Raw genomic sequence first — 26469 nt, forward strand, 5'->3', positions numbered from 1 at the left:
CCCTTTGAGGGTCTTGGTTCTGCATAAGGAGTTTTGGTTTCAACTCCCCACCTTACATAAACAGAAGCCCTCATCTTTGGGTCTGTGTCTGTGTTAAAACCTGTATCCCTAGTTTACCAAGATTGGTACTTCCCACTCTGCATCCAAAGCAGCTGCAGAATTAACTCACATTGCTTCTGGTTTTCAGTTCTCTTTTCATTTATGACCTGTAGGGATTTTCCTTACTGTCTTGCAAGCTCAACTTTAAAAACGTTTTTAATGTTTCTTTTCTAGTTGTTTTATAACAAAGCAGTTAGCTTACTGTAAGTTCACCGGATTGTTGGAGACAGAAGTTTTCCTCCTTGGTTTCTTGGCCTAAGTAGTGCCAGCCTTCTTCCTTAGCCTCATGCGTAGCTCATTTTATGGTGGGAAGTGATAGGGATGTGATGATGGTATTTTGATCCTACCAGAGTGGTCTACAGCATGTTAAAAAATGGAGAACCATTGACCTAGAAGGACCTCAGATTAATATGGCCTCTCATTCAGCTAATCGATCTGTGTGTTCTTTGAGGTTGAAAATTACCTATTTGGATAAGATGTTTCCTGTGATGTTAGACACTTTATAGGAAACATTTTCCAATAATGGAAAATGCAAGATTGACAAAATAGCTAAGGGGTTATTTAACACAAAATATTTGCTTAATCATAGATTCCAGATTTGTCAGAGCCCAAATGCCTGTCATTATGTTTTTTCCAGACTGTTTCTGGGGTCGGACATTATTACCAGTAGCACTCCCACCAAAGAGCAGCCCAAGTCCACTGCCAGTGGGAGCTCTGGCGAAAGCATGGACTCCGTCAGTGTGTCATCCTGCGAGTCAAACCACTCAGAGGCTGAGGAGGGCTGTATCACTCCCATGGACACACCTGATGAGCCTCAAAAAAAGGTATATGCTTATTCCCTTCCCACAATTCCTAATCTAAATACCTGATGGAGTTTAGTGTTTGCCACATGAGGATGTCTGTTTTCAAGTTTATCACTCTACAGTATTTTGAAAGTCATGTTTATAAGAGCTGTCAAAGCAGAGTTCAATCAGAGGACCTATTCCTTATAGAAACTGGTCTAAAAACAATAAGCATGTTGGTTTATTCATCTGGCCTTTGAAATATTGTTCTGGACCCACATCCAATGGTGACTGAAAGATTGTGGCCTGTGACATGAGTATACTTTATTAAGTAGGCATAGGACTTTCTTAGAAGGAGTAAAAAGTCAAGAGGCAGAGATGTGTTAGGCTCTTGGTGTCGTACCTTGTCTTACATGCTTTTTACCACAGAATCTTACATAGGAAACGACTCCTAAACTCAGTGACTTAAAACAACAACCCCTATTCTCTTGTGTGCCTGCAGGTTGGTTGATGTAGGCTGGCCTTGGCACAAGGCCATGGATTTGGTCCAGGTCTGCTCTATCTGCCTCTCATTCTTCTTGGAGTAATGAGGCTATCCAGGTCATGCTATTAGTATGCTAAGACAAATGAGCAGGAGAGCAAGCCCAACCCTACAAGTATGTATCAAGCCTCTACTTTGATCATAACCACCAACAATTAACTGACCAAAGCAAATCATGTGGCCAAATCTCAGATAAATAAATGAGGCAGGGAACTCCTTCTAATAGGAGGAACTGTGGAGTCACAGGGCAAAGGGCATGGATGCTGAGGAGAATAAGGAATTGGTATCGATTACAAAATCTGCTGTGTCCCAGAAAAGAGAAACTAATAAGAGGTGATAAAAGAATTCTCATAGAGAGTTTCCGTTTTCCATGGCTTTATAAAGAAAAAGGAAACAAGATTTATCTTAATCTTCTGTACACATCTGCTTCAATCTGTTGATCAAGAAGCTTGAGTCAGAGATTTCAAGTGTGACATGACTAGAACTTGCACCATTTGGGGGGGAGACTTGGGGCAGCCAGACCTGCTGTGGGAGAGACTGTTGACCCCTTAGCCTATGCATAGGCCAATGAGGTGGACTGTTGGAGGTAAGAACTCCTCCATTGTTCATATCTGCCATTCTATAAGGGGGTTAGTGTACAGTTTCACATTGTGTTACAAACAACAACAGTATGGGAACTCTCAAGTGACCTTGTCACAGTGTAACCAATCCAGGATCAGGACTCATCAGGCTGAGATGTCTCAGGTGCTGCCCCTGCTGGATTTCTTCCCTTTCTACTTGGAAATCCAGAGACACATCCTCCAAATGTTGAAAGAAAAGCTCTATAAATACCTATGAATCTGTTCCTTATTTTCTTGAGCATATTTCCTAAACCAGAGATGTAATCATTCTTCATGACTTGACATACAGCGTTGAACTTGTTAAAATCTGGAGTGAAGTCTCATTATTCACCTGTTGACAAGTTCTTGTGCTTTGTAGCCCCCTCTTCTGATGGTAGACATCATACAAAAGTGAGAGTAGGGCTATTGCATGCATCTTTTTGGGATTTCTCCCTGTCCAGGAAGAGAGATGGAAACATCTTCACTGCTGGCAGTGCATTGGATGTGTGCATAGGTCCAGATCATGTCTTTGAAAACTACTCAGAAGCCCAGTGTGTGTCACTTGCACACCTCTTGCTGTATCCTTTCTGGCTCCTCCCTAAACACACTGGTGCTTCAGTGTCTTATACAAGTCATGAATTTTTATTCTTTAGATGAACCTTTCTAAGAGAAACCCAGGAATTTCTCTGGGTTTAAAGCTGCATTACTGACTTGAATGCAGGTAGTTGCTGGGCTCCAGCATCCTTGAATGGCAACTGGAAAGGTCTTGGTTGCTGCTGCTCACTGCATAGAGGGACCTCAGTGACCTCCATTGTTACTCCCTACAGTGGGTCCTGCAGCTTTCAGGATGTCCACTGTGCCTTTCCCAGTGGTACCCTATGAGGTCACCCTTTTCAGTGAAGTGTACTTTGTATTCCTTTTTCTTCCTCCCCCTGATCATAATTTCTAAACATTATTTTCACATTTGCTCCTCAGCATAAATTCTCAATAAGAACTGGGCTTCATCGGGTGGTCCATTTAAAGCTGCTGTAACCCAGGCATCTTTAAAGCTGTATCTTAATCATAACGGTCATTAAAATTAGGAATAATCTAATAGAGGAAAAGGGATTTACATAGGGGCAAAGGGAGGTGAAAAAACTGCACCGATAATGAGAAAATGGACTGTCCAGGCTACAGTGTGGTGCACATTCAAGCAAAGTGATGCTATTAAAATTACGCACCATCAGCCCCCAAATTGGCCACAGAACCGATTCACTTACAAAAACAGATCCAAAATGTTACTAAACCATATTGTGTGATAGTCACAGTTAAAGTTGTCAAATCAGCTTGCTGGCTCCAATTAAACTAATCATATGGTGGATTTCATGTACAGTTATGCCATAGGAAGAAAAAATCCATAGGAAATAAAACTGAGTAAGTGACATTTTACTTGGAAGCTTGATATTCAGAATTCTAAATTTCTATACTCTGTTTCCATGGAAAGGCAAACAGGTATGGAAAAAATTTGTACTAAATTTGTACTAAATTCATTTAGCTTTTAAATGACTTCCAAAATATTTGATAGGATTAATGTGGTATAATTTAGCTTAATACACTCTGAGAAATTATTTGTAATTTTCTACAGTAAGAATTGATATTTAAAATGATTCAATTTAATGATTGGCTTTTTTTTTTTTTAAACACAGCTTGGGGGATTCAGGGATCCTATTTCTTTGGGAATTAATTTTGCATAGTTTATGGTAAGGTAACCATGTAGTTAATTGAAAAACACATTAACCGTAGCACCTCGTTCCTTAATTGTTTTTGATCTACAACAGTGAAAATGTATACAGTTGGTTCTAGAAGCAAATGTAGAAAGCAATGGAACCTGCTCATAGGCTGTGTTCCCTTTGGTCACTATTTCTCTGAGTCTTTTTTCCCTTATCTGTATAATGCTCTGCATTTTGTTCACAAGATAGTTGTGAGAGCAACATGAGATAAGGTATGTGAAAGCTCATCACAAACATCAGTGCCAAACACCACAAAGGTAGTGGTGTCCTGTGTTCGTTTACCACTTCTCATCAACTTCAGACTGAGCCCTGGCTATGTACTTGCTGTGTGAACCTGGCTGTGGGACTCTGGGAACTTGGGAGCAGGTCATGGTGGTGCTGCCAGCAGTTTTCTCTCTAGCCTCAGGTCCCCCAGCAGCAGGAAGCTACTGCCCCCAGGGACCTTCCAGAGACTAATAGTCCATGCAGCACCCATATAATCTGTGGTCCTTATCTTAGAAACTTCTAAGAGTACAGACATTTCTGTCCTGCTACAAAGTCTGATTGTAAAGTGGAGCCAGGATAGAAGTGATCTTGGTTGGGCTTGTTAAGCAGCATCCCCACTCAAGGCAGTAGGACTGGACAAACTGTTGGTAAGTAAGGCTTTCTTCCAGCCGGGAAGCTTCGGACCTCCGCAGGTCCATATTCCTTCTAGCTTCTGGTATCTGCTGCCATCTGCTGGTCACTTCCTTAAAAGCAGCTAAAACCTGGGGCATTGCTAGAGCTGCCCTGTGTCTGTCCTCAGCGGGATGCAGGGTGACCAGGGCAAGTGAGGAGTCGCTCATAGGCATCTGCCAAAGGGTGCTTCCACCAGGGCCAAGACGTGATGTGCTGCGGGCTGTCATGGGGGAGATGCTTACTCATCTCAGCATCTACCTCTGCTTTGACAGTTGCGAGGCGCACCACTGGCCAAGGTCCTTAACAGTTCTGTCTGCCTCTGGGCTGTGTTCACTCCTCCAGCTCTCCGAGTCTTCCTCGTCGTGTTCCTCTATCCATTCCATGGACACCACTTCCTCAGGGATGTCGTCCTTAATCAACCCCCTCTCCTCCCCTCCGTCCTGCAACAACAACCCCAAAATCCACAAGCGCTCCGTCTCTGTGACATCCATTACCTCGACAGTGCTGCCTCCCGTTTACAACCAACAGAACGAAGACACCTGCATAATCCGCATCAGTGTAGAGGACAACAACGGCAACATGTACAAGAGCATCGTGGTAAGGCCCTCGGACCGACCCCTGAGTGTGTCCAGTGTTGGCACACACGCACATTTGCCCAGAACAAACATGCACCTAAACCTCCCTGGGTGTGTACACCAGTCGTGTGTTTATATAAAAATCCACCATCAAAAAAAAAAAAAATCCACCATCAGTGCCCGTAAAATAGAATTTTTACATCTTAAAAATTGCTAAGACTTACTCATCTAGATCCTTGTCACTTTTTTTCAAAACTGTCAGTTTGGATGACTGTGTAAATGTAAAAATGCATGCCTTCTGGGAAATCTTCCCTGTGGGATTACGTGTCTGGATTTATAACGAATTCCCAAGCATTCTCAGCAGCGTCTTCCCGTGATGGCAAGTTTTTCTCCCTTAGTCATTTGGAATCAAACTGAGTAAGGTGAATGATCGAACTGGAAATGCAGTTTGAGCCCATGAGGAATTATATTTAAAAATTTAATTAGCCTGACCTTTTTGCCCTTCTTGTGAAAACTGTATTTCTGACAACATCCCAAAAGTGTTTTTGAATTAATGGCAGGCTTTTTGGAACACACACAGAGCGTCTCCTGGTAGTAACTTTGGGTCTGTAATTACAGGAAGAGACTCCTTCGTTTATAGGACATGTCATATGTTAAAGAGCGGCTTCTCGTTTGCAGTGAATCCCACCGCTAATGCTCTATCTTCATCGCTTGCCTTCTGGGGGAGCCCACTGAGTGCTTACGGGCTCAGCTCTGAATATGACATAAGTAACATGGAGGCACTGTCTCCTCCCATTCCAAAGAAAAGCTTTCCCAAGTCACTCATCAAATCAACAAAATACTTCTTGAACATTGGTTGTGTTCTGGTCACTGGGCCAGACTTTGTGGACAGGGAGATGAGTGGGGTGTTTCTGTCTTTGAGGAACTTACAATCAAAAGGGAGATGATAAGCAATATTTAAAACGTACCAAATTGTCTAGTGGAGGTCAGACCAGATTGTAAAGTTTCTGCGATCCTCATGAAGGAGTTTATGTCCTACAGGCAATAGCATCTCGTTGACAGCTTTTAAGTAGTGATCAGATTGTTCACTGAAAAGGTAGCTGACACTGGAGAGATGGTGCTGGGGTTAGGGGTGTAGGTTGGAGGCGAGGAGGCAACTTAAGCTGCTATCAGGGATCCCTGGGTGGCTCAGCGGTTCGGTGCCTGCTTTTGGCCCAGGGCATGATCCTGGGGTCCCAGGATTGAATCCCGCGTCAGGCTCCCTGCATAGAGCCTGCTTCTCCCTCTGCCTGTGTCTCTGCCCCCACCCCTCTGTGTCTCTCATGAATAAATAAATAAAATCTTTTTTTTTTTTTTTTAAGAAGCTGCTATCATAGTCCACGTAGGAGATGATAAGGGCTTGAATGACAGTCATGTGGCTGGAGACAATATGGATTTTTGAAAGATTTTTATGAGGTAGAATTGTAGAATCAATTAGTTTAGTCATCAACTTTGTGTTACCACTGTGGTGGATGAGGAAGAGGGAAAACTGAGGGCTGTCCAGGCAGCTTGGTGGTTGGTGGTCCGATCAAGTGAGGTATGAACTGCAGGAGGAGGAGGAAGGTTTTGCTGCAATTGGAAGGACTGATATTGTCTAACAGATGGGCAGAGCCCCTGCTGGTGCCAGGCTGGTGCTGGAGACAAATCCAGGAGTTGTCTGGCCCACTGGGTGGACAGGGGAACCCCCCTGGGAAGCCGTGTCATCGGTGTCATTATTGTATGCTCGGTGTGGCTTCTTCACAGGGCTTGTCTTCCGCATGCTGGCTTGTGAGTCCCACCTTGTAACTTTTTGGTGGCTCTGAAGTAAAAACTAAGAATTGACGCATGCAACTGTGTGGATGGATCTCTAAAGTTCCGCATTGAGCTAAAGAAACCAGACAAAAGGTTATATGCCACAGGAGTCTTTTCTTTCAAAAAGAGGCCAACCTAACCTGTATTAGAGGCTAACCTCAGGGAAGAGCCACAGGGAATTCTTTGCGTTCTGTATGTACTTAAGGTACGTGAAGGGGACACCCCAGCGCCATTCAGTACAGTAGCCACCAGCAACGTGTGGCAGCTGAGCGATTAAAATGGAATAGTCCCAATTGAGATGTGCCGTGAGCGTAAAACATACACCAGATTTTGAAGACTTAGTACACAAGAAAGAATTTCTCATCGACAATTTTCATACGGATTGTATGCTGAAAAAATAGTTGGGATGTATTGGATTAAATAAAATACATCATTAAAACTAGCTTTCCTTTTAAAAAGATTTTTTTACGACGGCTCCCAGACATTTGAAATTAGAAACGAGGCTCTCGTCGTTTACTGACTGGTGCTGGTTCGGCGTGTCAGCCAAAGGCGGCGTGAGTGATCCTAACCGTGATCCTCCACTCCATGCAGTACCTTTGACGGGACAGAGTAACAAGCACCCAAGGAAAGCCCTTGGCCATAGCCCACCTTGCTTGGACACACCTGGGGAAAGTTTAAAGAAAATAAGGGGAGCTGGCTTTCTTCTTAGGTAGGTTTAAAGTTGACAGCTTAGCCTGACGTTACTCACCTCAGCCTGCCGTGCATCCTCAGAGTGGGATCCTTTCTCTTTAGCTTTATGCTCCTGGTCCCGTTTGATCCAGCTGTGGGAGTATTTTCTTTAGACTATCAAAACACAAATCTCTTCCTTCAGAATTTTGTGCGCATCTGTTTCTCCCTTGGAAATGAACACACCGGTTGTTTAGGTGATAGACAAATGAACAAGGTCTCTGTTGCGTGCAAGGACCCCACTGGAATGCATGTTGTTTACTGAATCACAAATCCCTGCTGCTGCTCCAGACCAGGGATGGCCCTGCCATCTTCAGGCTCTTTTTTTTTTTTTTTTTTTTTTTTAAGTTTTTATTTATTCATGAAAGACACAGAGAAAGAGAGAGGCAGAGACACAGGCAGAGGGAGAAGCAAAGCAGGCTCCATGCAGGGAGCCCGACGTGGGACTCGATCCCCGGTCTCCAGGGTCAGGCCCTGGGTGGAAGGAGGCGCTAAATCACTGAGCCACCCAGGCTGCCCCACCTTCAGGCTCTTGATGACAGTTTCTTGGAGGACATTTCTCTTCCTCTTCCTCCTCCTTCTCTTCCTCCTCTTCCTCCTTTTCCTTCTCCTCCTCCTCATCTTTCTCCTCCTCCTTCTCCATCTCTCCTTTTACCTTGTGATCAGAACAGCTTTTATTTTTAAGTAACAATAATCTGTGTTTTCTTTTGCATTCTTCCTAATGTGAAGAAATCACGCAAAGGATGGTATGGAAGTCAGCCCTCTTTTCCGCTTTCCCTGAGCACTCTCCAAATAGTTGGCTGGTGTGCTGAGATAGTCAGAATCTGGGGTGAGGAGAACCTTTACTTGCACTTAAAAAGTGTTTGATCTGTTATTTTTAAACACTCGGAGGCTGATTTTTATTGAAGCCTAATTTACATACCACTATGTACACAGGTCTTCAGCATTTAGTTCTATTATATCTGTGTAACTGCCACCCCGAATCTAGATAAAGAACAATTTTCATCCCCCCCAAAATTCCCTTGTGCCCCTTCCAATAATTTCCCCTTTAACCTTAGTGAAGACTGAGATTTGTTACTGTTAGTTTTCTAACACCATAGATTAATTTGGCCTGTTTTTCAAAGAATAGACTCCTCCAGCATGTAATCTTTTGTGTCTGTTTTTTAGTGTTTTTTTTTTTCCTTAATGTGATGCTTTTGAGATTCATCCACATTATTGCCCAGGTCAGTTCCTAATTTATAGCAGCTGCTACGTTGTGTTCTACCGAGAGTGTTCTATGGTCTCTTTATCCATGCCCCTGCTCTCCCTGTTAAAGGAGATTTTAGGTTGACTCCACTTTGGGGCTATTATGCTGTGAACATTTCTGTAGTAGAAGTCCTTCTGTGGACATAGGTTTTCATTTCTCTTGGCAAATACTTAGGAGTGAGTTCGCTGGATCATAGAGTGGCTTGTGTTTTTGAAATGGTCAGTGTGCAGAACTGTGACCATTTGCAACCCTCAGGTCGTAACCAAGTACTCAACAGGTAAGGATAATTTTGGCCCAGGAGCAAAGTTTTCACCACACCCTCATATTTTTCCCCACAGTGGAACCTCAGCAGATGTGAGTAGATGGACAAGGCACATGTTCTATTTTACTAAGGAAAGCCACTTGACTCTGAGAGAGTAGGTGACAGAGAGTAGGTGGCCCATCTTCATTTGGCTACTGAGGGTGGAGCCAGGACTAGAACCCAGAAATTCTGGCTCCTGGTCCTGTTCTTGTTCCACTTGGGCCATTATTCCCAAGAAGGCACAAAGCAGCAAGAACAAGGAGATCGAGAGAACCCTTTCAGGAAACAGGAAGCGAAATACTTAGAAACTCATCCATTGTCTTTCCAGCTGACGAGCCAAGATAAAACCCCCGCCGTGATCCAGAGGGCAATGCTGAAGCACAACCTGGACTCAGACCCGGCTGAGGAGTATGAGCTGGTACAGGTCATCTCAGAGGACAAAGGTGGGCACGTGTAGCTTCCCATGGCAGGTTACTTTAGGTTACTTTAGGCAGGTTAAGAAGTCAGAAAATGAATATAATGTTTTTGTGGGGCTTTTTTTTTTTTTTTTTATGAAACCAATTAGGAGTTTTTAATTGTGCAAGAGTGGGATTGTGTGGGGACCAGTGTCATCGTGTAGAATGAAGCATCTCAAGCTATCCTCCCCCAACAACCCTGTGTTTTCTACAGTTTTGCTGAGCACCCTCCTGCCCGTTCTCTGTAAACTGTGTATCAAGCATTCTTCTAGGAAGAGGTCTCACCCTGTGTGTGGAGGGGCATAGGTGGGGCCCAGTGGGTCTTTGCTGATGGCCTCACATCTCCTTTACCCAATAACGCATGTTTAAGTTGCACGTGAACCTAAAATGTAGTGGTCCTTGTAATAATTTCTCATTTTTTCAATTAGTCATGTGTGAGAGCCTTATAGGATTATCTTTCAGTTTATCATAATTCATGATTGATCTTCAAGTAGCAAGAGCTTCTAACTCCAGAATCTGAAAGCTCTTTACTTCATATGTACTGAGGCAAAGAACTGGTGATCGTACTTCAGTATGCCTAGGAACCCATTGTTTGTAGAAATTCCTTTTAGGAACATTCTGGGAAAATACCCTAAATGTATCTATTTGCTACCTTAATTTGGGATTGTATTTGTTGAGAGGAGGAGAGAGGCTGGTAGTTGGCCCCTCTGTATCCTGATATATCATACAAACTCCATCTAAATAAGTCTGTTTCTAAATACAGTTGTTGACTCAGGCCAACCCTGTCTGCTGACAGACCCAACACTAACCAATTCAAGCATGTAGGGCTATTCACCAACAAGCACCCTATAATGAAAAGAAGATTTATACAAGTTAGGGATATGGGAAGGTAGCAGCTCTTCACACTCCATTTGGCCAACAGATCACCCCTGGGCTGTATCTTGGGCCCAGAGAAGAGTGACTGTCCCTTTTCCTAAAGAAATAATTTCCTAAAAGCTATAGCCTTTAAGGAAATTATTTTTCAGTGAACTCTTGGGAGTTTTCTCATTCGTTCAGCTGGTCCCTTTGTTGTGGGACAAACTCCTGTCAGTTACATCTTTTTTTGTAATTAGAGTTAAAATTCTAAGCCTAAAATGGAGTCTCTTGAGTTTGACCATGTTGCCCAAAAAATAACACTAAGGTGAGGCTGGGTGGGTCTGAAGAACCAGGAGCCCTGAGGTGTAATCTGGGCCCAGCTCTGTTCACCACTTGGGTGGTCTTGGGTGGGCTGCTTGACCTCCTCGGGCCTTGGTCCTTAGTGAAAAGGAGGCAATACCCTACTACTACTTCGTACATCACAGGGCAGTTGTGAGGATAAGAAGAAATAATGTGCCCACAGGTACTTTGGAGGCATGCCTAGTGACATATAGCTGTGAGGTGAGTTATTACTGACCCAGGAATATTTGGGCAGGAGATTGGGAGTACTTTAGTTATTCTTTATGGAACACTTAGGCCACAGAGTGTCACAGAGTCACTGAGAGCCTGATTGCACCAGTCTTGCTTTGGAATTTCAATGTTTGAAGTAAACATAAGCTTCACTGAATCTGCAACCAGATACCTCTATCTGTGGGAGCAAGAGCTCCCTTACTCCACTGCCACAAATGTAGACTCGCCCATTTTACCGCTTTTATTCCGTTTGGTTTTTTAGATACCCGTTACCCCTGAATGCTAAACAGTATATACCTTCTTTTAAAGACAAAAACAAATTAAAATAACTTTACTTGATAATTTCATATTACACTTGGAATAGTCCTTGTTCAGAAATTGCAGCTATCTGACTGGGAATCACTGAAGTAGATACAGTTTATATTTTTTATTTTATTTTAAGATTTTATTTATTTATTCATGAGAGCCACAGAGAGAGAGAGAGAGAGAGGTAGAGACACAGGCAGAGGGAGAAGCAGGCTCCATGCAGGAGCCTGATGCGGGACTCGATCCCGGGGCTCCAGGATCATGCCCTGAGCCGAAGGCAGATGCTCAACCTCTGAGCCACCCAGGGATCCCTGTAGATACAGTTTAAATGTTAACAGATATACACTATTTTATTTAGATGCTGTTTAGTATTAAACCGATTTGATTTTGGATGACTTCAAAAAATATTTCAATATTCCAGGTAGAGAGTTCTAGAAAAATCTGTAGATTTTCTTTTTTTTCCCCCCACGTCATTGAATTCTTTTAGTAGCTGAGAAAAGCTGCATGCTGGAGTAGAAAATGGATCATGGGAGGAAGATTATAACCCATAACCTGGGTTATGGCCTCAGTTCTACCGTTGACTAGCTGTGATCCTAGGAGTGTTGTTTTATGTCTCTTGGTCTTTTTGTTTTCACTGTAGCTAAAATAGTCTGTATTTGAACGTTCAGTTCATAGGTCAAATTTCTAAGATCCTCTTTGCACTTCATTTTTAAAAATTGGGATCATGGAGTTGGGCCAGCCAATTTTGGGGGTGGTAGTCATTGTCTGGTTCATTCACATCCTAGGGACAAAGGGCCATAGTCCCTGCCTTGTGACTGGGCAAGATATCCCCCTGCCACTGTCAGCACTGGGCTGACCTACACCAGCTGACTTCTCTCTCCCTTATCTCTTTTAGAACTCGTGATTCCGGACTCAGCCAATGTCTTTTATGCCATGAACAGCCAAGTGAACTTTGACTTCATTTTACGCAAAAAGAACTCCATGGAAGAGCAAGTGAAATTGCGTAGCCGGACCAGCTTGACATTGCCCAGGACAGCTAAACGGGGCTGCTGGAGCAACAGACAGAGCAAAATCACCCTCTGAAGGGAGGGACCAGTGGCCCCTTGCTTGCCAAAGGCAGACTGGGGCTGAGAACAGGCCATGCTGATTGCAACGACCATCCAGTGTTAGAGGATCATTGGCAAAGTCAACAGATATTTATTGAGTACCTCTGGTGTGCAAGGCACTATGATGGGCCTCCTGGGGAAATTGGAGATGAATTTGACATGAAAAGGATGAATGTTTCACTGATTCTCTTTGACCTATTTGAGACTGAAATGCAAATTATCCACTTTTATAAATATATATATATGTACACATATTTGGTACATATGTGTGTGTACGCGTATATATATACACACACACACACACACATACATATATATATATATAAATATATGAGGGACTTATGGGATATTCTGGACTATGGAAAAATGAATTTGCACAATGGCCTGGAAAGTTGAGGTCACTTTTTACAGGGAAATAGAAAGAACTGCAAACCTAGTCTCATACCTTCCGAGTAAATGGAATCAATCCTAGGAATACAGAGTGTCCTTTGTGCCAGTATTATAAGAAGTCCAAACCATTTTTATAAAGGAAGAGAATTACTTCCTCCATCAAGTGCCACCGGAAGAGAAGAGCTGCAGAGGCTAGAACTGCCGTGGCTGAATGAAAGGCCGCTTCGGAAAGGGTTTGGATGAGCCAGTGGCTTTAGACCTCTGCCTGCATCTGCCACTTCCTGCTCTCCCAGGGAGGGCCAGGAGGAGCTTCGGAGGCCCACCTGACCCACTGGGCCAGCCTTCATGACACCTCTGGAGTCAACACAAGCCCATTTTGATTTCTGGCATTGTGTTTCTGCCCCTCCCCCCACCACCCCCGACGGACATATCACAATCATTACTGCACAAGTAGCCATGCTCTTTGGTAACTTATCAGCCAGAAAAGAAAGCACAAAAGAATGGTGACTCATTTGGACTCTTACATGTTTTGGAATGCCACTACTTCATTGCCATTTCTGATCGCCTTCTTTTGCATGTAAAACTGTATGTCTGGAGTCTTTTGCCATCTGGATCGTAGTACCTCTCTATTATGTGCAATTTGTTCCTCAGGTGTAGAAATTCCTACTGCGATTGACTACATTTGATCCTCTTGAGCCTGTGAAAGATTTCTGAACAGCGATTGCTCTGTCAATAGGCCCTGGGAAGATGTGCCCTGCTGGTAGCAGCACACTAGTTTACTTACTAACCTTGGTAGCATTACTGTGCCTAGTCACGGGGAAAGAAATGGGGCTACGTATATCATCTAAACCATTTCTAATGAGGTACATTCCAGATGGAATCAATAACATTTTTTTTTCAGGTCCCCACACTTGATGTCACAGTGTTACTGTTAAGTGACATTTTTGTCTCTAGTAACACCACCAACCCTCTCCCTTCTAGATTTGAGCTGTGCTGGGGTTTGAACTCAAAAGCCATAATGTGGGATATTGACATGTGTAAGAAGCACTTTCAGAATGTCCTTTTTCAGACAAAAATTCTCAAAATATCAGTTTTTATTCCAAAAATAAAAAGAACCAACCCAGATACGAAGCATAGATTGTAACATGAAGCTTTTTTTTTTTCTTTTTCCTAATCCTGGTAAAGACAGCTCCCAAAGGTTATGTGAGATTTATGTTATGTAAATAGCCATATGATATCTGCAAGAAACACCAGGGAAAGTTTAGAGATGTGTGGCAGTGGACCAAAGAATGAGCCAGGAAGGCCTCAAATTTCTTCTAGGTCTTTCTAGGAGATCAGACTGCCGTGGAAGACCGACTGGGTGTCAGCTAGTCGAAAAGCACTTTCTTCCGTTTGCAAGGCTCGTCCGATTTGTGCTTCTGTGTTTGGAGGAGAGATGGCCAGGGTGCTAGACATCATGGAGATGGAAGTAAATGTAGCCTCAGCCTGAATTTCTTGGTTTGAAGGTCGCAAAATATAGGACCGTTGGCCTGGTTTAGGGTGTGGCTACAAAGACATACATGTTGTGCCCGTGTGCTCGCCCTATGTATTGTACTGTATATGTAGAGTCTAGATTTATATACTGCAATGTAAAAAAATATATATATATATATTTTCCTTTTTTAAAGACAATGGAAACTCCAAGTAGATAAAACATAGCCTCATTTATTTAATGCCACTTTAAATGTCTTAAATTTGTTTCCTGGTGGACAGCCGGGTAATGCTTTTAGCTGCTCGCATGCTTGTCTTTCTGCATCTCCATCACCTGTTTACCTTTTGGTTAAACTAATAAACTGGTTTGGGACTTGGTTGGCATGTGCTGCCAGACCCAAAGGGATCGTATCTGGAGTATTCCTCAGGTGGGTTCTGGGTTCCAGATATGTCAGTAAGCTTGTTGGAAGCCCGCTCTGACCCTATTGGAGGGAGGAGAGGGGAAGTCAGTGGCAGTTAAGAGGGGATCCTCTCCACTGGTGTCACGAGCATTTGGGGGAGAGATATGATATATCAGATATGATGCCTTGACAGATGGCCATTCTTAGGAGTCGTGTGGGTGGGGGACACTAAAAAAAGGAAAAAAAACAAACAAACACCTGAACTTAGAGTTAGGATCCAGAGTAGTACTTTGCCTCCTTTCTGACAGCCTTTTCCCTAGTCTGTAATGGCTACCATCTATGCAATTCTTGAAACCATCCACGGTGCTCTGGATGCCAGGGGGTCCTCTATGAAAGGAAGAAAGAAGGCTTTCCCAAAAAAACAATCAGAACCAGGCCACCTTCACTCAATAGATGAACATTATTGTCATCTCATCCTATGTCCAAAAAGTTTCCAGAATTATTGTCCACTGGATTCTTAAATGGCTCCAAGTGGTCAAATTTTCTGGGCCCTCATGGGATTTTGGAGAGAGCCAACTAGGTGTTTTAATAATTGATAATACGGGGGGCCCTTGGTGGCTCAGTGGTTGAGCATCTGCCTTTGGCTCAGGTCATGATCCCAGGGTCCTGGGATTGAGTCCTGCATCAGGGTCCCCGCAGGGAGCCTGCTTCTTCTGCCTATGTCTCTGCTTCTTTCTCTGTGTCTCTCATAAATAAATAAAGTCTTTAAAAAGTAATTGATAATATGGGGGCAGGACAAGAAAAAAGAGATTTCTATGGCACTAGGTGACGATTTTTTCAAGATCATTCTAGAAAACTGGTCCCCTTATTTTTGCCTCTGTCTAGAAGCTGGACTTGGTTACTTCTGCCCAAAGAAATATGTCTTAAAACTTCCTTTGGAATCTTTTCAAATCCATCACGCAGCACAAGACCATGAGGAGGCAGACAGTATTGCTCCGTGTCCTGATACCAGTGGTGGCAGGAAGCTGCCTGGATGCCAATCCTCTTGTTCTACAGATGCTGCTGCAGTAGTTGCCACTGGTTACAACAGCTATCCCCAGTTCCACTATGAGAAGTTATTTGCACCGTGTTTTGCTTTGCTATTGCCCCTAGAATCTCTCTTGGAACAGAATACCTCTGCAAGGGACGGGTTAGGCTAGGTTCAGTTAAGCCGAAGAAACAAACCATGAAACCTCAGTAACTTAAGACAGTTTCATGTTTTGTCGTGTGATGGTATGATGCAAATCGGGCAGCCCTCCTTAGGGACGTTCCCCCTACTGTGGCTCCAGGACCCGGGCAGCGTCTCCCATCTCAGGGCCTTTCCTTCAAGACACAAAGTCATGATGGGAGGAACTCACACTGTTCCTAACTGCCCAGACCAAGGTCACAGTGCTGCTTCCATTCGCCGTGCCTGGCCAGTCCATGGAGCGGGGGCGGGGGTGTAGGAGAACACCCGGAGTGGATGGGGACCATTAACCATCTCTGCCACAAAGGAGTTGTGTGTCCTTAGTAGGGTGCATGGATTTGTTCTTTCTTCAGTCAACGAACAAGTTTGTGTTTGGAACACACGGCACTGAGAACCTGAGATGAGGCTGAACAGAGCCAAGGAAGGGCTAATGAGAGGGAGGCGCTCAAAGGAGAAAATACCAGAAGGAGTAATTTAATTCTGTCTAGAATTGGACTTAATAAATTTATGTTTAGCTTTTAGCTGCCACGACCTCCAATTTACACGCTTCTAATGGTGGTTCCTACTTTGACAAAAGTAGGATCTATTTTTCAGATGTTGTATGTCAAGTTAAAAGAAAAATCTAGGAAATTTAAGGTGCTGGCACGTAAATCATGAGATGAACTAGAAGCCAGGCAAATTTAATTCTTGTAGCCTCAGATTTTGAAATCTAGGATTTGGTGTGGTTTCTCAGGACCCCTACCCAGAAAACTGGGGAAGCAATTCACTTAGCTAACAGTCTGAGGAATCCAGTGAATTGCACATTTTCTTAAGCCTTGGAAGCCATCTTACAGATGCAGTCAATCCTCTCAGATTGCTATATAGGGGCTGAGGCCCGGAGCGTCAAGTCAGTGGCCCAAAATTAGGGGCAAAGCTCTAAATTATCAGAACCCCACTGTGTGCATGTCACACTGGGCTGGGCACTGAATTCGGAAAGCTCTCTTGACATATATGCTTCCACATGGAACAGGAGAGAATGCCTGGGGTCTGTTGGCTCCATCCCCAGCCTTCTGATGATGAGAATTCACACAAGCCGTCTTGGTTCGATGGGCATCTGGTCGTTTCTTTAAAGTCTCCAGGGAATGTCCTGCTGCGGGTCCGAGCACAGCTACCTGCTTTCCTGGGCATTACCCCATCTCACAGATGAGGAAGCAAAGCCATAAGGATCAGGATGACCTAGTAAGTTAGATCCCCAGCTAGGACTGGAATCCATTTCTGGTCCATGAACTTGCTCTCCTACACAACGGGGGGCTGGGGTGGCAGCTAGGGAAGAGTCCCCTGCAAAGAGCACCAACTGGACACAGAGTTGGAGGAGTGGACGTGACCCGGGCTTGGGTGCCATCCAGGGGCACTGGAACCAGGCTCAGCCTCCCTGTAAGCCAGCTCTCAGTCCCCAAGGCCTTTATCTCAGGCTTCTCAGAAGCAATCATTTTTATTCCCACCACTGTTTAAGTGCAAAGCAACCATTTGTGGCACAGTTCCAAGTTCTTGGGTACCAATAAATCTAATTTTTAAAAAGTGAATAAACTTTCTGGATTGCTGCAGCCATTTAAAAAAAAGAAAGCAAGGTACCATTCTCAAAATGAGAGAAGCATCCTAAATGAGACGGTTAGCTCGCTCCCAGACGTAGATCTGCGACCCTCGTTTATACGCTGACACCCAGGCACCCAAGGACTCGGTTTGGCCACTAATCACACATGATATTTCGCAGGTGGGACGTTAGCCTTGGGGTTGGTAGTGCAAGCTCTGTTGCACGTTGGGCTCTGTGAGAGAGAGACCGAGGTGGGCGCGTGGGGTGTTAGTGAGAACGGGGCACACCCTGCACGCGAAGCGTTGCGTGGAGCTGGAGAGCGCGCCCAGGCCCCTCACCACCTGGGTCACTTACTTTAGCTGCTGCCTCATCTGGGACGTGGGGCCTGGGGGGAGCCCGGCCGGCGGGGCAGCCTTCCATCGCAGGCGCAGGCCCCCGGGGAGGCCACCCGGCAGCGGCGCAGCTCGGGCGCAGGCGGTGGGCCCTTGGCCTTGCCCACCTGCAGGCCCGGCTTCCGACGGAGCAGCCGGGGTGAAGGGGCCCTGTCTGAACAGAGGGCACCCCACCCCCCGGGAAGGAGCTGGGCCAGCACACGGGGGGGGGGGGGCTCCCCTGATTCCCTCTGCCGTCGGGCAGTGTCCCCCCAGCAGGCCCGCTCCCCTGCTCCCTCCTCTGTGCTCACCTGGGCCCGCTCTCCCCCGCGCCCATGGCCCGGGTCATGCACCTGGCGAGGTGCTGCCGTCCCACAGGCGCCCGACCCCTGCGGCCCGGCTGCCACCTCCGCCCCAAGCCCCCTTGTCTGGTTTCTCCATCTGGGCCTCTCCCTCCTCTCTCTGGCAGGGCCTCCAGCCTCACTTTCTCTCCCGAGGCCTGGACTTGGCCTCAGTTGCTCTGTCCTTGCACTTCCCGCCTGGGCTCTCGGAGCCGCCCTGGAGGCCCCTCTTCCCTCTCCCCTCAAACTCCCTGTCCCCCACCCTCGCTTCCTCCCTGGGCCCAGCCTGGACATAATAGCCTCCGCAAGTCTTCACATCAAGACCGGTGGGTTTTTTTTTTTTTAAGATTTTATTTATTTATTCATGAGAGAGAGAGAGAGGCAGAGACACAGGCAGAGGGAGAAGCAGGCTCCATGCAGGGAGCCCGACGCGGGACTCGAACCCGGGTCTCTAGGATCCCGCCCCAGGCCGAAGGCAGGCACTTGATTGCTGAGCCCCCGGGCGTCCCTAAGGGCCAGCGGTTTTCAAAGCAGCCGAGACTCTGCAGGTCACACCATCAACACTTAGACACCTCAGCTCCTGCCCGGGGTGGCGCATGGGGGGCCTCCCTAAACTGCCGGGTCTCTTTTGGGAGAGGACGCTTTGCCGTTATTTTCTGAGCTCTTCTGAAGACCTCAGTGCGCTGCCACCACGCTCTGATCAAATTCTCCAGCGTGTGACCAGCCTCCGCCAGGACGGGCCACCCCAGAGGAGCCGCCTCTGGACCCGCGGGGGCTGCGGGGGCTGCGAGTCAGCTCTGCAGGCCTTGGAATTACTCCAACGTGAGATTTTATTAAAACGCCCATTCCAGCGGCAGCCGAGCCCGAGAAACTACAGGGAGGGACATAAAAACAAACCTAGCAAATTAAAAATGAAGAGAAACCAATGTGCAGAGGTGATCCTTCATTCTTTCCACCCTCTTTGCGGGCAGATGGGAGGATAGCTTTGGGCTGGTGCGGCTCAGCTGGTGTCAGCCAAGCGACCCGAGCAAAGATCATCCCAAGAATTAATACAGCTACGGATGGAAGCAAAAATATGGGCCATTTTAGGTAAATTCACAGAGCAGAAGGGAGCCATTCTCCAGCCCAATAGCACATTTTAATGGAGTTACTTGCCTTGGGATCCTATTTAGTGTTGAAGGATTCTGTCCATAAATTCTTCCTGAAAGTTCACCTCAACTCTTCAGGCTGTGATTCCAGCCACAGCCTCTTGTCTGAGCTCCTGAGAGGAGGAGGCACCGTTTTCTGTGTAATCTACGATAATGCACTAAACCCCACCAGCGTTACTTCTGTCTTTTCCAATGAGGCAAAAAGGACTTCCTGGCCACCCTGAGTCAGACTCTTGATCCTTGTCCCACTGCGCTGCGTTGACTCAAGGCCGTCGTCAGTCGGCTCACCCACAGGCCTCCTCATGTGCCACTGCCCCTTCGTGGTCCTGGTCCTCCTCCCTCTACCACGTTTAATCAGAACATCCTGGGAGGGAAGGTTCTTTCTAAAATTACAAACTTCCCCACAAACATAAAACATGGGCATAGCGATTATTTCCAAGGCTGCCTGTTCCTGGGTTCCTTTGTCACCGTGACATGCTATTTTCTTATCAAATGACTAGCCTCATTTTGACCCTCACTTTGTCATTAGTTAACTCTTCAGTGAATTGGTTACTTGTCAGTCATGGGTAACACTTTTTTTTTTTTTTTGTAAGGTAGGCTCCACACCCAACTCACAACCATAAGATCAAGACCTGAGCCGAGCTCAAGAGCTGGGTGCTCGGCCTACTGAGCCTCCCCGGCACCCCGCTCGTAGCTATCACTTCTGGATCGTTTCTCTCCCACTCTGTTTACTTGGGGAGAATGTCTCAAAAGCACATTGTAGAAGCCTTTTGGGAAGACTTCTCTTTATTTTACACTTTATTTCATCACCATTAGGGAAAAAGATCCTCGAATTTGTAGCTGAAGGGGAACTTCTCTTGTTTTAGACACCAGTGTTTTACTGGAAACCTCCGCATATCTGTCAGGAAAGTAACCAAGAATTCTCCCAGAAACAAAGTTCTCTTCATTCGTGACAGGTGATAACCCAGGGAGGAAGGGTAGCTGACTTACCTTGTCATTGTGATCGGGTCTCAATCTTATTTCCTGTCACCAACCCCAACACAACCCCGACTTCTCAGAACCTCCAGGCCCCCATCACTCCCCAGCAGGCCCCTTCCCAGCCCCTTCTCAGTGCCTAGAAAGCATCCCCACCCACCATACTCAACCCTCCTCCTTCTTTTGAAGGCTCATTCATGTCCCCAAAGCCAACACAACTGTCACCTTCCCGGCCACCTTCCCAACAAAGCTGCCCATCAGTCTTCCTCAGCAGAACCGGGTTCTCTGAGGTCCTGTAGCCCATTTTGTTCCTGTCCCTGAAACAAAGCCTTCCTGCTTGGGTGGCTGCTCCCCTGGACTGTGGAGCCTCCAGCAGTGGGGAACTTCCCTCATCCTCTGAGCATCTTAGTGTCCAGCACAGGGCCTGAAATAGGGCCATGCTCCCATCTGGTTGGGGGAGGCTTGATCTGAAATTCAAGGGGTCACAGAGGCCAACATGGATTCTCTCTCGCTCCTTTTTTTTTTTTTTTTTCCTCCCCAGGATACAGTCCTATAGTCTTGGACGGCATCTCTCAATGAATGGTGAGTCTCACCTATAGCACAATAATACAAGATGGGCCTTTCCTTGCCACCCTCCCACTGGGGACTCCTGATTTTCCATAGCCCAGAAAATGATTCCACTTACCCACCTCCACCCAGCAGGCTAAAACAACAACTCCCACTGGACAGGAAGGTTGGTGACCACCCTTTCTTGTTCACTATGGGGGTGAGCAGCACCCATGGCCTCCGACATCCTCGGCCCTAGTGCAGAACTGGAAGCTCCACTGGCACTGGCCAGTGGTCAATGTTGGCAGAGCCAGTCAGTGAACAATCACAATGTTGAGCTATTTTTTTTTTTTAATTTTTCACAAAGATCTCTAGAAGGCAAGTAGTTTATCGTTTCTCCTCCCTGAAATGACATAGCACGATAGACAGTGTAGGATGCTGCGATGCCGGCTCTTTCCTGTCCTCCGGAGTTCCTGCAGCACGCCCCAGGGAACCCAAAGCAGGGCCCATGCAGTGTGGCCTCTGCAAGTCCTAGGTGCTCAGTCCATGCTCAGCAGCACCAGCACTGCTAAAGTCAAGCTCATCGTTCAGAAGGTCCCACCTTGGATCCCAAGATCCAGAGATGGATCCAGGTGGGGGTTCCAGACAGGGTTTAACTTCCAGAGGCAAAGAGCAGGTGCCACAGCCGGAGATAAAGGCCACTGACACTGCTAAGGGCAAATGTCACGACTTAAGACTAGAGTGGAGACAGGAAGTAAATGAGGTCAAGGAACCCCTGGATTGTTGAAGAGACGGCTTTTTAAAAACAAACGCGGTGTGCAGAGCACAATGTTCACAACAAAACAGCGCTGCTTGAGATCCCAGACCCAAGCAGGCGGAAGCAAAGGCTGGGCTAACGGAGCCAGAACTTTATTCACAGTAGAACAGTCCTAATCTAAAATTCTAGAATTTAAGACCAATATCTTTTAAGAATGAGAATTCATAAACCCATCAGACCAGCTGACAGTAAAAGGGAAAAAAAAAATTCTCCACTAAACAAAACCACACAAAAGTCAATTCAATCTTTCTCCACCCGCAACCTCCCGACCACCTCCGACCCTATTAAAAAAAATACATCATGAAAGTCAGGCACACTTGCACACACTCAAATATGCAAACAAAATTCAAAAATACCCAAGGAAACCTTGGAGATCACCTAAGGGTTTTTCACTAGCTCCCCAGATGCTCTTTTTTGTTTTTTTGTTTTGTTTTGTTTTGTTTTTTTAGAAAAGAAAAAGAGGCTCTGACAGGTATGTCTAAGCAGTAAAGACTGAAGTGGGCTGAGATCCCCTTCCTCAGCCTCCCTGCCTCCTAGTCAATGCGGAAGAATATGGACAGTGAGTCAAGAAGGAAGCCGAGGCTGGTGTGGTGTGGAAGGCGAGTGGCCTTGCTGTCCTGCGGCCTGGGGGTGTCACCAGGGAGCGGGGCTGGGTTTACCCAGCAACCCTGCCCGGGAGCTCTGCTCCAAGGCGTGAAGCCCGGGGAGGAGTGTGTGGGGAGGGTATTTCTGGAAGCAGAGTTTTACTGCTTGCAGGCGGGCGAACACAAACCTGAGGCGAAGCATCATGAGAGATCTTGAGCATCACAGATTGTGGAATTGGCACAGAAGGTAGCCCAACACTGCACCTTCCGGAAAATCAATCCATGAGGAAAGCAGAGAGGTCCTCTGCCTGGGATGCTGGCTCCGAGAGCTTCCCTGGTTGTTGGCCTCAATCAGTTGATCGGTCCATTATTTCTGAGCAAGTTCTGTCATCCGAAATGGAAGAGCATTTGTTTCCAGATGGTGAGACTCTCCCACTCAACAGGCCTCCCTGGAAGAGCCAGGCTGGGAAATGCAAGAGAACCAGATCTCACACTCACTACTCCCCAGGGTGCTAGGAAAGCTTGAAGAATCTGTTTCTATGCCCAATCCTACAGATATTTCCCCCACATTTTGTAGAATAAATAATTCAAAATAGAACGAAAGATCCAGGCAAGGACAGTTGCTGGCCTGAAAATGCGCTCTGCCTCTTAGCAGTGACTCATAAAACTCACACTCACAATTCACGCCCAGCCTCAGGCGTGAAGGGGAGAGTGTGGCAGGCCACAGAGGCACAGTGACCCCTGGGACAGAAGTTAGACACCGGCCCGAATCCCCTTATATATTAAATTTCTCTTCATAAATAGAGCATCTGAACTCGAGTGACCACAGTAAAAGGCCAAAGTCTGAGTTCTTTTTTCCTCCAATATCTACACAAACCTTCAAATATCTACTAAACTCTACCCACATGGCAAACTTGATGCCTCATGATGAGAGCTTCAATCGCCATGATAGTCAAAGGCCAAGTCTCAGACAGACCCAAATACTCATCCCTATTGGATAACGAGGACTACGATGAACAGCTCGCTTCGGCTCATCACAGAATTCCTTTAAACCGAAGCCCAAATTAATTTGATCTTAAATGATCTGGTCCCCCTGACCTATAAACTTGTTAGGTGCACAAGTTTTCAAGGTCACACTTATGATAGAAAACAGGCCCGAGACCAATGGATGTGATCCGGTTGGCTCGGCTGCCTTGCTTGCCCACTTACAGATGCGACTACCTTCCTCAGGGGTGAGTGTCTGGGCCATACTGTTCATTCTTAATGTGGGAAGCAGTAGCATATGGATAATACACTGAGGGGCTAGGTATCTGGATTGGGGTTTGTCTCGATGGTTGCCAGGAAATTGATCTTCTAGCCATCCTAGGAAATTTGGGTTAAGTTTCCCTCTTATCCTCCCCTGTCAAGAATATATTAATTTTGCTCAATCACAGTAGACCACTTTGATTAGATGACGGGGGCCACTAAAAGAAACTGGAGCAAACAGATGAATAGCCCGTTAGAAAAATCAAGGGTGGTGAATTCCCCCTTGGAGGCTTCATAGCTCATCCTTCGAAGGCACAGTGTCCACGGAGGTTGGCGACGGCAGGGCCTCTGTGTTCTTGGCGTTGCGGTGGATGTGACTTTGCTTCCGGGACTTCCAGGAATGGGTCCTATCCCAATCGGTGGCCACTGTCTCATTGTCCCAGATGGTCGAGGTCTCTGTGTCACTCAGATACCCCGGCTGGCCCGTGTAGTGTGTGGGGTAGATGAGCAAGGGTTCGGCAGAGAAGGCTTTTAGGTCCCTGGATTCATAATACTCCTTGTACTCAGCTCTGCAAACAAGAGGTATATGGGTGCGTGAGAGGGTAGGACATTTAGAGAACAGAGGAAAAGAGCAGAGGGGTCCTGCTGGTTGTCTCTTACACTGGCATGGATGCCTTCGATTATTTTTAAAGTTGTGTCCTTTGTGGAAAAGTTTAGTCTACAAACACAATAAAAATTTCTTTAAAAGCCTTCAGAGGAGGGGCCCCTGGGGTGGCTCAGTGGTTGAGCGTCTGCCTTCGGCTTAGGTCGTGACCCCAGGGTCCTGGGATCAAGTCCCACATCAGGATCTCCATGGGGAGCCTGCTTCTCCCTCTGCCTGTGTCTCTGCCTCTCTCTCTCTCTCTGTGTTTCTCATGAATAAATAAATAAAATCTTAAAAAAAAAAAAAACAGCTTCTAGATGATCTAAACAAACACACAAAGAGAAAGGTCAGGATAGTTCTGTTATATTTGGATAGACTTGTTTAAAAGATGAATTTTAGGTCTTACTCTAAAAGCTGAGTGGAACATAACAATAGATAAATGTGATCACTTTGTGGAAGATGCCCTGTTCCTGGATTAATAAATTAGTTGAGATCTGAGCAGCAGGGGTGGGATAAGTGACACAGTGTAGGCTTGGAGGCATGCCAACTTGGCTTTGCATCCCTCCTCCCTGTGGGTATAAAGGGGACAGTGACTCGGCCTCCCCTCCCTCCCCCAGGCTCCTGCGCAGATTATACGAGTGGTCTGCTCCGCCCCTAGCTCAGTCAGTGCTCCGTGGGTGTCAGTTTCCCTTCTGTTACAAGGATGGTGGTTGGCCTCCCTGTTCCTGTGAGGACGCAGATACAAAGTCAGTTGTATCGAAGAGGGTGAGGAGCTAGCTCCAACTGAGGACAGGAGACAAAATGAACGAGACGCAGGACAGGAATTCTCAACCACTCAGATAAAGCCCATCTAGTAAGGAGATCACCCGGCAACTGAGAGAAGGAGCAGAGGCTAGAACCTGGTTTCCTGTTCCTTAATGAATTTAGGACTCATTGATTGAGAAGCTATTATGTGTAGAGTTTGGACGAGGCTCTAAGGACACAGGGTTGTGAGACTCTTCCTGCCTCAATGGGCTCACAGGTTACTGGGGAGACGGACAGGTAAGCCACCAACCTCCATACCCTTCGAACAATGCTAGCTTAGAGTAAGCTCCGGTGTTATGGGAACCCTGAGCATCGTCCTGCCTTCTTCCAGAGATGCCCCACTCAAAGGCCACTTCCACCCTTCCTGAGCCTCTAACACACCTCAGTGACTGCAGGTGTCACAGCCATCACGAGGACTGTTCACAAGTCTGAATTCCTGACCAGACTGTGAGCTCTGCGAAGAGGGGGGCCCTTGCCAGGCCAACAAGCATCCCCAGTGGACTGAGAAGTGAACTGAACTGAAAACTTTAAGGTGCTCAGGAAGATGGCCTTCAACTCCAGGTGTACAAGTTTACCAAAAAAAGGTGAAAAACCAGGAGAGGACCGAGCATCTTATGTCCAGTTAAACTACATACTGGGTATTACAGAAGACCCCTATGAAAGATTCACCGTTTCTGCCTCGGCTTCCCCTTCTGTATAAGGGGGTAATCATTACACTCAGGTCAGCCTCTCTGAGTCATGATTCTGGAAAGATCATTGAGGAAAGGAGTACAGCTTTAGAAACTACCATGTACTGCCAAGAAACTGAGTACCATAATATATGAGCAGGGATTGGGGGGTTCCCATGCCAGGCAGGCAGTGCAGGGAGACTCACACAGGATGCTTGTTGTACATGATTGGCAGGAACTCGTCCACTGGCAGCATCTTCCCAAAAGGATCGGCTCCAACCAGTTTCTGTGCTCCTTCCAGAGAGATGACATAGCCCAGAGTCCAGTAGGAGTAGTCGGCTTCGACCAGATTTCCCACATTGGGCACTGCTTTCTCTGGCTCCTTCACCTGCATCCTCTTCCTACCGATGTAGCTAAAAGGAAGCAGACAGAGGAGAAACACTCCCATGTGAATATTAGACATCTGTAAGAACCGAGCATGGGTTTGCAGATAGTTCTTGAAAGCTTGGACCAACGGCGTCTAACATCCAAAGTATCCCACCACAGAGCACGCCCCATCCACCCACTATGACTGTCATCTGCCATGAACGGGGCCACTTTGCTGGCTCCATTTATCAACATCCCAACTGCTCTTGTCTAGCACAGGCCTCCAGCCTGGAAGTCAAATTATAACTAAAAGATCACTTGGATCATTTTTGCAAAGATGGCAAGGGACTGCCAGCTGTGTTTACAGAGGTTGGAAGTAGACAAAAAAAAAAAAAAAAAAGGGCCAGATGTGAGATCCTGAGTTTTCAAGTCTCTAGAGTCTCAGTGTCTGATGTTCTTTGGGGCAGCCCTCCAGATGCTGACAAAAA

General features: G+C 46.3%; 2 protein-coding genes across 7 annotated transcripts in view; one reads left to right on the plus strand and one right to left on the minus strand.

Moving 5' to 3' along the window:
- Nucleotides 1-14683, plus strand: part of RGL1 (ral guanine nucleotide dissociation stimulator like 1) — a 249415-nt gene extending 234732 nt beyond the window's left edge. For all 4 annotated transcript variants that reach the window (XM_038542276.1, XM_038542279.1, XM_038542277.1 and 1 more), the window contains 4 exons: nt 737-923; nt 4790-5044; nt 9454-9568; nt 12207-14683. In XM_038542276.1, the coding sequence (XP_038398204.1) occupies nt 737-923; nt 4790-5044; nt 9454-9568; nt 12207-12394 (745 nt within the window). In that variant the 3' untranslated portion in view covers nt 12395-14683. The remainder of the gene's footprint in view (nt 1-736; nt 924-4789; nt 5045-9453; nt 9569-12206) is intronic.
- Nucleotides 14684-21742: 7059 nt separating this feature from the next.
- Nucleotides 21743-26469, minus strand: part of COLGALT2 (collagen beta(1-O)galactosyltransferase 2) — a 115597-nt gene continuing 110870 nt past the window's right edge. For all 3 annotated transcript variants that reach the window (XM_038542283.1, XM_038542281.1, XM_038542282.1), the window contains exons 11-12: nt 25822-26028; nt 21743-24069 (exon numbers count right to left, since the gene is read on the minus strand). In XM_038542283.1, coding sequence (XP_038398211.1) covers nt 23793-24069; nt 25822-26028 — 484 coding nt within the window. In that variant the 3' untranslated portion in view covers nt 21743-23792. The remainder of the gene's footprint in view (nt 24070-25821; nt 26029-26469) is intronic.

This window comes from Canis lupus, chromosome 7, assembly GCF_011100685.1.
Source record: "Canis lupus familiaris isolate Mischka breed German Shepherd chromosome 7, alternate assembly UU_Cfam_GSD_1.0, whole genome shotgun sequence".
Classification (NCBI taxonomy): Eukaryota; Metazoa; Chordata; class Mammalia; order Carnivora; family Canidae; genus Canis; species Canis lupus.